General features: G+C 42.6%; 1 protein-coding gene and 1 pseudogene across 2 annotated transcripts in view; both read right to left on the reverse strand.

Annotated features, from left to right (window-relative positions):
- Positions 1-17: 17 nt before the first annotated feature.
- On the reverse strand, positions 18-5,504 carry LOC118802913 (annotated as a pseudogene).
- A 1,765-nt stretch (positions 5,505-7,269) lies between these two features.
- The window catches only part of tec (tec protein tyrosine kinase), a 28,921-nt gene continuing 23,816 nt past the window's right edge, over positions 7,270-12,374 (reverse strand). For both annotated transcript variants that reach the window (XM_036563345.1, XM_036563344.1), the window contains exons 16-18: positions 11,346-11,464; positions 11,022-11,179; positions 7,270-7,742 (exon numbers count right to left, since the gene is read on the reverse strand). In XM_036563345.1, coding sequence (XP_036419238.1) covers positions 7,662-7,742; positions 11,022-11,179; positions 11,346-11,464 — 358 coding nt within the window. In that variant the 3' untranslated portion in view covers positions 7,270-7,661. The remainder of the gene's footprint in view (positions 7,743-11,021; positions 11,180-11,345; positions 11,465-12,374) is intronic.

Consider the following 12,374-nt stretch of genomic DNA (forward strand, 5'->3'; position numbering starts at 1 on the left):
CCTGGGCCATTAGTCACCTGTGTTCTCCCTCAGTTACCTGCAGCAGGTGTCCTGTGCGCGGGTCGATGATTCGGACCCTCTTGTCCTTGCAGGTTGTGGCCAGTCTGCTGCCGTCCTCACTGAAGCCTACCGAGAGCACCAGGTCAGTGTGTAAACGGATCACACACACTGGGGTCTTCACCACAACACCCTGCACCGTCCAGACGCCACACACACACCTGCAGAGAGAAGAGAGAGGAGGGTGCATTACATCCCTCAGATACAGACACGCTGATTAAACTTGAAATTAAAGCTTGATTTAACCAGAGCTTGTGAACTGCCTGCAGATACATTTGACCAATCAGAGGCAACCAAACCTCCATGTGTTGTGACATCACAACCACAACTTACTGGCAGTTTGGCTCACTACGTTCAGGGATCAAGTGTCAAGATAGAAAAGGTGGATATTCAGGTTGTCTTGGCCAAAATAAATCAGGCCTGAGTTTCAATTTGTGAACCTTAAAAGTTGCAGTCGCAAAATTAGTGGGAAAAACTGCATTTAGATATTTTCCCCAAATTGTCAGCGAGTGTTTCTGTTTGTGTATCTGCTGACCTGCTGCAGCGCCTGTACTGTATCTGTGCACCTGGTAGTCGTACGCTGAGCTCAGCAGTACGTCTCTGGCTGTTGGGTGCCACTCGATGAGGCCCACCCTGCGGCTGTGTCCGAGCAGCTCTTTCCTCGGCGCGATGAGGTTTTCCTTCAAACCACTGTCGGGGATTTCCCACACCTTAACCTGCACACGGACACGCTTCTCTCAGAACACACAGACTGCATTTTAAAAACATAATCATAATAAAAACAGAGCAGCGAGTGATGTTTGACCTGTAACTCAGAACAAAAACCTGATATTTGACGTTTTACCTGAATGAACTTTGTAGTTTTTTGTAAATACACACTTGTTCTAAATTTGATGCCTGCAACGTATTCCATAAAAAGTTGGGGCAGGAGTGTGTTTACCTACATCAGCTTTCCTGCAGGCAGGCCAGTCTGGCACCAGCAGTGTCTGATCATGCAGCCATGCTGTTGTAACGAGTGCAGAATGTGGCTTGACATTGTTGGACGTCCCTGAAAAAGACGGTGTCTAGAAGGCAACATTTTTTGTTCCAAAATGTATTCAGTGTTAATGATTCTTTCACAGATGAGCAGGTTACCCACTAATACCCCCCCCCCACACACACACCATGACAGACGCTGGATTTAGAACTTTATACTGGTAACAGTATGGATGGTCCTTTTCTTCTTTGGCCCAGAGAACACAACGTCCATTATTTCAATAACCGTCTGAAAGGTTGACTCATCAGACCACAATACAGGTTTCCACTGAGAATCAGTCCATTTCAGATGAGCTCGAGCCCAGAGAAGTCGGCGGCGTTTCTGGATGTTGATGGTGTCCAGTCTGGTGATATTCATCACAGAAACATGCCCGTTTTTAATGCAGCGCCGTCAGAGGGGTTGAGGCATTCATTCAAGTTGTGGTTTTCGGCCTTTGCCTTTACAAACAGAGATTTCTCTGAATTCCCTCAATCGTTTGATTATTTTATGCATCCTAGGGGTGAAATACCTAAAATCTTTGCTGTCACTTGTTAAAGAAAGTGTTAACCGTTCTTAAACCGTTGGATATTTTGCTGACGTAGTGTTTGGCCCATCCTCACTCTAAAGGACTCAGCCTTTCCTGGATGCTCCTTTTACACCCAAACATGACTGCCTCACCTGTTTAAGACTTTTTTAACATTTCATAATGTTCCTGGTCTTAAGTTCCCCTTTTTGGAATGTGCTGCAGGCATCTGTTTCAGAATGAGCGTATATTTTTGCGAAAAACAATAAAGTTGAAAAGATAAAACATTAATCATCTTGTCTTAATACTGTTTTGTTTAAATGCTGATTTTTGTTTTTATTTGCATTTCACGCAGTGTCCCACCTATACTGGAACTGAGGTTTATGTATGACAGATTGAATTATGGGTAAGACAGGAGTCTAGATTTGCCCACTGTGTTTATGCTGTATTCTGTATTTTGCACTGCATTATTATCTGTTATTAATTATCAGTTTCATACAAATCAAGGCTGAACGCAGTTGCTATAGCTACAGTAGAGACTGTTGCCATAGCAGCAGTGAGGTTGTGGCCAGATGTTGCTATAGAGACCGTGCAGTCCTCGGAGCAGGAGGCGATGCGGTGGCCATTAAAGGGGTCCCACTTTACATCCAGAACTCTGGCCCTGTGTCCACACACGCGGGGGTGATGGGGGTCGACACGGCCCGTCTGTAACACACACACAAGCATGCATGAGCATTTTACACGCAAACACAATCACACCTGAGCCAGGTACTCGGATTACCTGTCCCAGGTGTTATTTATTTATTATTTATTTATTTATTAGGGGAAGGGAGGGGTCTGGTGGACTCACACGTCGGATGGAAATGACGATGAAGGCTCCGCCCCCAGCACACTCTGTAACCACGGCGATGAAGTGTGGGTTGACAGCACAGCAGTGGTTGTCATGGACGCCTCGTGTGATCGGCAGGCCATCATAGCTTTGATCTTTGCTCGCAGGTTTACCGTAAACATGCCGGAACTTAGAGCTGCGGTACGGAGGGTGCCAAGACATCTACACAACACAGACAACAGCCTCATCAATCACAACATCAATCATCAATCAACACGATGACCTCAAAACAAGGCCTTTTAGAAACGAAAGGCCCAACCAAACAACCTCACTTAAAGATCTCAGAAACTAAAGGCCCAACCAGACAACCTCACTTAAAGATCTCAGAAACTAAAGGCCCAACCAGACAACCTCACTTAAAGATCTCTCAGAAACTAAAGGCCCAACCAGACAACCTCACTTAAAGATCTCTCAGAAACTAAAGGTCCAACCAGACAACCTCACTTAAAGATCTCTCAGAAACTAAAGGCCCAACCAAACAACCTCACCTAAAGATCTCTCAGAAACTAAAGGTCCAACCAAACAACCTCACTTAATGATCCCAGAAACCAAAGGCCCAACCCGACAACCTCACTTAAAGATCTCAGAAACTAAAGGCCCAACCAAACAACCTCACAAAAAGATCTCTCAGAAATAAAGGCCCAACCAGACAACCTCACTTAAAGATCTCTCAGAAACTAAAGGCCCAACCAGACAACCTCACAAAAAGATCTCTCAGAAACTAAAGGTTCAACCAAACAACCTCACTTAAAGATCTCTCAAACCAAAAGGTCCAACCAAACAACCTAATTTAAAGACATCTCAAAACTAAAGGTCCAACCAAACTACCTCACATAAAGATCTCTCAGAAACTAAAGGCCCAACCAAATAACCTCACTTAAAGATCTCTCAGAAACTAAAGGTTCAACCAAACAACCTCACTTAAAGATCTCTCAAACCAAAAGGTCCAACCAAACAACCTCACTTAAAGATCTCTTAGAAGCTAAAGGTCCAACCAAATAACCTCACTTAAAGATCTCTTAGAAACTAAAGGTCCAACCAAATAACCTCACTTAAAGATCTCTCAGAAACTAAAGGCCCAACCAGACAACCTCACTTAAAGATCTCTCAGAAACTAAAGGCCCAACCAAACAACCTCACTTAAAGATCTCTCAGAAACTAAAGGCCCAACCAAACAACCTCACTTAAAGATCTCTCAGAAACTAAAGGCCCAACCGAACAACCTCACTTAAAGATCTCTTAGAAACTAAAAGGTCCAACCAAACTGCCTCACATAAAGATCTCAGGAACTAAATGTCCAACCAAACAACTGCACAAAAAGATATCAGAAACTAAAGGCCCAACTAAACAACCTCACAAAAAGATTTATAAGAAACTAAAGGTCCAACCAAACAACTGCACAAAAAGATATCAGAAACTAAAGGCCCAACCAAATAATTTCCCTGAAAGATCTCTCAGTTACTAAAAATCAGCTAACAATCAAATCACCTGACAAGGATTTTTCAGAAACCAAAGGTTCAACCAAACTAACTCAGAAAAAGCTCTCTATGGAACTGAAAGCCAAACTAAATCACCTCAGAGAAATATCTCTGGAATTAAAGCTCCAACCACATAGTGTCACTGAAACGTCTCTCAGGAACTAAAGCTCCAACCACATCTCACAGAAAGATCAGTCAGGAACTCATAATCCATCCAACCTCCCTCACAGAGAGACCTGTCAGGAATTAAAGGTCCACCTCAAAGAAAGCTCCTTCAGGAACTAAAGGTCCAGCCAGTCACCTCTGACTGATCGGTCTGCTGATGTGAGCAGTCTTTGACGTAAAGAGGAATTTACATTGCAAATCTGGGCACCTGCAGCTACAGCACTCAGTTCCATAAACACAGACACAGGCTATCGCTACCATGGTCGGATCATAACAGAATGTCACAGTGAAATCTTTTGTAATGAATCACATCATAAAAACTGACTTTTTCTTCCAGCATCTCATGAAATATTGAATCAGTCTTCGAACGCTGCCCTCAATAAATCTTTAATGACAAGGAGTCATATTGCAGTACAGGACAAGACTTAACAACACTGGACATCTGACATTTAACCTGAACACACATACACACTATTATTACATCACACTCAGCATTGTTTTATAAAGTGGTGTACGTTAAACAGCACTGTAGAAATGACTGGCCTCCTCTTCAGCAGCCAGATTGCTGTAAGCAGTGGAGAAGATGTGTGTGAACACATTTATATTACATTTCCATACACTGATAAGCCAGCGCTCTCTCCCTCTCTCTCTACCTCTACCTCTGTCTCTCTCTCTCCCTCTCTCTGCATGTGTGTCTCTCTCTCTCTCTACCTCTCTCTGCCTGTGTCTCTCTGCCTGTGTCTCTCTCTCTCTCCCTCTCTCTGCCTGTGTCTCTCCCTCTCTCTGCCTGCCTCTGTGTGTGTCTCTCTCTCTCTATCTCTACCTCTGTCTCTCTCTCTCTCCCTCTCTGCCTGTGTGTCTCTCTCTCTCTGCCTGCCTTTGTCTCTCTCTCTATCTCTACCTCTGTCTCTCTCTCTCCCTCTCCCTCTCCCTGCCTCTGTCTCTGTCTCTCTTCCTTTCGCCCACTCACTTACATATAAACTTTCTCTTGTTTGCACACTCGAGCCTTTCCTCTTGACTAGTGTAATGTTTCCGGTGTTAATACCAAGTTACCTACGTGTACCAACTGTGTACCTGTGTGTGCCTGTGTATACCTGTCTGTACCTGTGTGTGTACCTGTGTGTACCTATATGTACCTGTGTATACCTGTGTGTACCTGAATGTACCTGTGTTTTCTTGAATGTAGCTGTGTGTCCCTGTGTGAACCTGTCTCCAAACAGCTTCCAGTAAAGAGCTGTAACTGACACCACCAGATGTTCCATTACAAAACACAGTCAAATAATGCAGCTGTTGGAAACAGAGTTAATGTTAGTGTTTGTATGTGTTTGTCTTACCTTAAAGATGGTCATACAGGCTCCACTGTCACAACAGGCGCGCTCAACATCAGTGAGTGGACAACTTGTGACTGCAACAGGAGACTGTAGCCTGTGTGTGTGTGTGTGTGTGTGTGTGTGTGTGTGTGTGTGTGTGTGTGTGTATTCAGCAGCAGGTGTTATCCACATTGGCATTCATGCATAAGTCATGATGATTAGTGTGAATAAGAAAATAGAGTTTGAATGTTTGTGTTATTGCTGTCTCGGCGAGTAAAGCCTTCTTAAATGTACTCAATATTTCTATTATTTCTCATTATGAGATTATTGCCCTTAATAAGACTGCATTATATAAGGACAAAAAAACAAAATAACCATTTATGGTCTCATGATGACAGATAACACATGTGATTAAATACTGACTAGATTATTCCATATTATTTTATGTTATTCATATTATTTTTTTCTGAGTGCTGTAAGACTGGAGTGCTGTGTTGCAGGCCAGACAAACACTGCTCTTATAGTCACTTACACGTTTTATTACAAACACTGACCTCGTACGGCCACTTTACCAGAAACACCCACCTTGTTCTTCCACTAACCGGCCACTTTATTGGAAACACCTACTTTGTACTTCCACTCACTGGCCACTTTATTAGAAACACCTACCTTGTACTTCAACTCACTGGCCACTTTATCAGAAACACATACCTTGTACTTCAACTCACTGGCCACTTTATTAGAAACACATACCTTGTGCTTCCACTCACTGGCCACTTTATTAGAAACACATACCTTGTGCTTCCACTAACTGGCCACTTTATTAGAAACACCTACCTTGTACTTCCACTCATTGGTCACTTTATTAGAAACACCTACCTTGTACTTCCCCTAACTGGCCACTTTATTAGAAACACATACCTTGTGCTTCCACTAATTGGCCACTTTATTAGAAACAACAACCTTGTACTTCCACTCACTGGCCTCTTTACTGGAAATGCCTACCTTGTGCTTCCACTAATTGGACACTTTATTAGAAACATTAACTGGCCACTTTATTAGAAACAACTACCTTGTACTTCCACTCACTGGCCTCTTTACTGGAAATGCCTACCTTGTGCTTCCCCTAACTGGACACTTTATTAGAAACTTTAACTGGCCACTTTATTAGAAACTTTAACTGGCCACTTTATTAGAAACAACTACCTTGTACTTCCACTAACTGGCCACTTTATTAGAAACTTTAACTGGCCACTTTATTAGAAACAACTACCTTGTACTTCCACTAACTGGACACTTTATTAGAAACTTTAACTGGCCACTTTATTAGAAACTTTAACTGGCCACTTTATTAGAAACAACTACCTTGTACTTCCACTAACTGGCCACTTTATTAGAAACACCTACCTTGTTTGACTTTTTGCAGAACCGCTCCTTTAAGGCTGCTTGATATGAACAAAAGGTTACTGTGATTATGTTGCTGCATACTGTGACTGTGATGCACCTCAGAATGCATTAAAAAGCACCAGTGAACAGTTAGAAGGTTAAAGATCGGCCAGCGTTTCCACTAAAAGCACTGCTTTTCATCAAACCACCCACAGAAACTCATGCAGAACTGTGATTGGTCAGCATGCTCACAGCACACTTTAAGCATTGTGATAGGTTAAGAGGGCTGGCTCATTTGCATACTGCAGCCTTCTATGATATCAGTACTGAAAAAGCCAAAATCATGATAACGACTAACATGTGATCAGCCTTAATCCAGCTTCAGTCTTCAGAGTGACCGTAGGTGAAACAGCAGCACGGAGAGAGACTGAGAGAGTGAAGGACGGTCATTTTACCAGTTAGCATTTTATTCATCTTTATACATTCACACCTAACAGAGTTTAGCATGGTGCTAAAACACAACTGACCACTCCTTACTGGCCTCAATCAGCTGCCCGTGTATGAAGAGCCACTGAGGTTTATCATGTACAGTCCAGTCAGCAGATACACGATCTACTGTCTGTGCACCTCCAAACACACCGTGCCTCGGCCGCCTCGCAGGCTTCGCCCACATTCACACGCTTTCATGGATTGTTCCATTCAAGTTTTCATTCCTGAGTATGTTTTCTGTCCAGTAGGGTTATTGACGCTGTCCAATGTCCACTCCACAGACAGTGTGGTCATGAGGAGTCCAGTCATTTGGTGACAGTGAGTCAGAGTTTGACTGTCCAATCAGAGGTCAGGAGTTGAGCCCATCAGCCTCGATCTCATCCGTGATCTTCAGGGAGATCTGCGCAAACGACGGCCGCTCTTCTGGTCTCTTAGCAACCGGAACACAGAAACAGGTGCAATTAGCACAATTAGGAACGTGCATAGATGATCAAATACAAACATTATTAAAGCAGAAATCTAATTTCTACAGTTAACCCAAACGTAGCTGATCAGCCAGGATGACTAAAGGCCAATGTACAGTCCAGGCGGTGACTGTCACGCGACAAAAATGATGAAAAAGAGAGCAAATGTGTGTCTGCTGGGCGTCGCAGACCTTGTCGCGTACATCTTTCAGCTATTCTGAAATACAATCAATATACATTCGTAAGACGTTTCGTTTTCATTTTCAAACCTTTTTCCGTGACTGCAGGTCAATTAGAAAGGTGTCCGGGCAGAAAACACACCCTGTGACTGCACTTTCAGACTCACCGGAAATTTTGTGGAAAGCCACAAATCTGGCAACCCCGCATGATGGGGAAAGAAGTCGTGCACGTGAAGCTGTAGAGGACGGTCTATTCCAGGGGTCACAGCCCAAATGTTAAGAAGGGCCATTTGTCAAATTTCAACAAGAATTAAACCCCTTTGGTTTTATGTTCATTTTATTTAAGTAAATATGTCTCAGTATGTACGGATGTACTAATATAGACGAAAATATAAATGAAAACACAGACTTACTTTGCTCTGCTTTAAGCTTTAACTCACCTACAGCTGCTTTTCTCACATCTCCAGCAGGAAACTTTTCCGCAAAAGTAGAACAGTTTATTGTAAAATGTCTCTCAGCGTTCGGTTTTTACGAGGCTGAAGTCGCTTCTCATTCACCAGCTTCTTGTTTCAATTTTCCTGTTCTACCTTAAATGGTTCCTGAGGCACCACAATGTAACTAACTATGTAACTAACTATTGCACGATTTAAGGTGGAATGTGAAAAATTTGAACGAGAAGCTGGCAAATGAGAAACTGACTTCAGCCTCACGACTTTTTAGTGTTTCAGTTTCTCGTTGCAGATTAAACGTATCAGGAAACCAGCTGGAGTGATTATAAACACAAATAAGTCCATTCATCTCCAAATGATCAATGTTCATCTTAAATCTCTCCCTTTGCTGTTTCGTTAGCTACTAGCTAGGCGAGACTGTTGTCTGTGTTGCTATGGTGACCAGCAGTCTGCGCTGATCTTCAGGGTTAAAGGGTGAATTAGCAGTTCTACATTAACTCCAGAGTTTAAGACCATTTACTGTTAAACTGTGTTGAACGATCAGCAGAGCTTTATTTTACTGTAAAGGAGGATTATTTTATTTTTACCTACTAATCTGATTCTGCTGTGGAGCAACAGGGCAGTAAAAGAGCTGCATGTTGCTGAACGCAGGTCTATTCCAATGTTTTGTCGCTGGTGCAGGACTATGAACATCTACAGTGCTGAGACATCTGTCTCTGGAGTGATGGAGCTCCATTCAATACCTTTGGGATGAGCCGGAGTGATCCAGAACTGACCATCCAACATCAGTACCTGACCTCACTAATGCTCAATCAAATCCTCACAGCAATGTTCAACATCTAGAAGCCTCCCCAGAAGAGTAGAGGCTGTTACTGCAGCACAGACTCACTACTAACACCTTCATTTCAGAAGAGACACTGGAAACCTTTGGACACACAGAGCAGCTCCTGCTTTACATTATTATGGTTTAAAGCAGCTCCAGCAGAGCAGAATGAAAGAGTTTAGAGGCTGAAAGCTTTGAGACGGTCAGCACTCAGAGCTCATTCACATCTGTGACACACTGTCCAGTTGAACATTTACAAACAGCCAAAAAACAGAGTTAAAGATTGATTTCAGTGTGTTAACTGGACCCGAGTTTTTCAGGGGCATTTTATGAGAGAAAGACTTTCTCCTAACAACAACTGACCCGTAAAAAGAAACATCGCAAATTTATACACAGGGTCTCCGTGATGCAACAGCGTCATGGAGACCCTTTTCATCTGTCAGCTCTGTGACTGAGTTCAGCCTCTACAGCTCATATATGTGGCTGAGTCTACTGAACTGGTTCAAAGTGAGAGCTGAAACACTTCGGGGACTTTTACCTGATCTTAGACTTTAGACTAAAATCCTCTAATCCTCTAAAAACTCTAAGTGACTCTACACCTTAATTATGTTTATTTTATTAAGACAAATGATTGTACATTCCAAAACAATCATAACTCTACCCAAACTTTACCAAATGTTTCGGTCGTGACAATGAGCTCAAAAGCTCATGACCATGACCAGCAAACGCAGCTCTGAACAGCTGTTCACACAGAAAATCATCATATTTTACAGTAAAACACTAAAAAGTGCTGAACTGCAGAAAATATGATGATTCTTAATGTTCCACACTGATTTTCAGACTTTGGGGCTCATTTACTTCAAAACAATGGCATCTAACTGCTCACCATGTGGCCATGAGGGACAGGGATGCAGCCTCACTTCCTGCCTTAAAATGCAGGGGTGTAGCTAAAATAAAGCTCCGCCTACAGACTAAAACTGTGTTTCAGTAGCAACATGAAAACATGGGGCAGCATCTTTTTATTATTTTTGTTTAGCTTAAAAATTAAACTTGTGATGAATCTAAATCTTTCAAATCTTTAAAGGAAATAAAAATATCTTTTTAAATACAACATTAAAAAAAATTTCTATTATTATCAGAAGTGTAAATTTAGGGATTAGTGTTTGGGACAGACACCTCCCAATAGAAAGCACCCAATACATGATGATGGTGTATATATTTAGCTTATTACTGTCTCTATTACTGCCGTGAGTTTAAACAGATCAGAACATTAAGCTCGTAAAAATCTAAGATCTGAATTCTTTTTTGTTTTTGAAGGGTTTCATTCCAAAATGTTGTAGATCCATTTGAACTACATTTCACATATAATGGACCACACATTTTAATTTCTCTATTAAAGGTGATATTAACTGTAAACGGCATTGAAATGTCTTCATTTCTTGTATGTCTGAAGCCCAGTCCCAACAATGTATATCATGAAAAAAAGAAACTTTATTGAAAATGGTCTATAATGTGTTTTGAAACAAAACCTCATATATAAATATGGGTTTGTTTTGTTGATTTTCTGAGTGATAATAAATTAACACATTCTCTACACAGAACATCATACCGGAATAAAAAACATAAACATGCTGTAATGTGTCACATTTTATGCCTAGTAAGTTAAACTCAGCAGATAAACAGTAACTGAGCGTTAAGTCTGTTCCCTGTGCAGAGTGCTACCTTACAGTGACTCTGATGAGCCTCACACATGAACTTCATTTGATCTGTATTTATTAGATGAAGCGCTCTCACCTCCTGCCAGCACAGCTGCATGATTTCGTAGATCTGGGGCGTGGCCATTTTCGGGCGATACAGACGATAACCCTGGGTCACCATGTTGACGACCTCATGGTTAAGGTTTTTCTCAAAGGGCATCTTTCCCTCCGTAAACACCTCCCACATCAGCACACCTGAGAAAAGAGCTTTCTTCATCACAGGGACACAACACAGCTCTTTACATGATCTGCTATAAATTCAGCTTTAATAACCATCATTCCTCTAAAACCAGCTCAGAAACCGGCTACCCAGCTACTCCACTCCTCTCAGACCTGCTCATTAAGGACACTGTGCTCTCACCGAATGACCACACATCAGACTTGCTGCTGTATTTGCAGAAGTTGAAGACCTCAGGTGGAGACCATTTCACTGGGAACTTCGCTCCTGAAGAACTGGTGTACTGGTCATCTATAACATACCTGCAAACCGAGAGGGCACAGGTTTAATTTAGTGCTGTACAGTCCAGTTTCTGGACTTAATGACATTTCAAGTGTGATTTTTAGAGTGGGCTCTACCTGTGGACAGGTGTAATTTTTAGTCAGTTGTACCTGTGGGCAGGTGTCATGTGTCGAGTGGGCTCTACCTGTGGACAGGTGTAATGTTTAGAGTGGGCTCTACCTGTGGTCAGGTGTCATGTTTAGAGTGGCCTGTACCTGCAGACAGGTGTAATTTTAGAGTGGGTTGTACCTGTGGTCAGGTGTAATGTTTAGAGTGGGTCGTTCCTGTGGACAGGTGTCATGTTTAGAGTGGGGCTGTACCTGTGGACAGGTGTAATGTTTAGAGTGGGTCGTTCCTGTGGACAGGTGTAATGTTTAGAGTGGGTCGTTCCTGTGGTCAGGTGTCATGTTTAGAGTGGGTTGTACCTGTGGACAGGTGTCATGTTTAGAGTGGGTCGTACCTGTGGACAGGTGTAATGTTTAGAGTGGGTCGTTCCTGTGGACAGGTGTAATGTTTAGAGTGGGTTGTACCTGTGGTCAGGTGTAATGTTTAGAGTGGGTTGTACCTGTGGACAGGTGTAATGTTTAGAGTGGGTCGTTCCTGTGGACAGGTGTAATGTTTAGAGTGGGTTGTACCTGTGGTCAGGTGTCATGTTTAGAGTGGGTCGTACCTGTGGACAGGTGTAATGCTTAGAGTGGGCTGTACCTGTGGTCAGGTGTCATGTTTAGGGTGGGTCGTACCTGTGGACAGGTGTAATGTTTAGAGTGGGTTGTACCTGTGGACAGGTGTAATGTTTAGAGTGGGTCGTACCTGTGGACAGGTGTAATGTTTAGAGTGGGCTGTACCTGTGGACAGGTGTCATTTTTAGAGTGGCCTGTACCTGCAGACAGG

The sequence above is a fragment of the Colossoma macropomum genome, unplaced genomic scaffold (genome assembly GCF_904425465.1).
Source record: "Colossoma macropomum unplaced genomic scaffold, Colossoma_macropomum, whole genome shotgun sequence".
NCBI classification, from domain to species: Eukaryota; Metazoa; Chordata; class Actinopteri; order Characiformes; family Serrasalmidae; genus Colossoma; species Colossoma macropomum.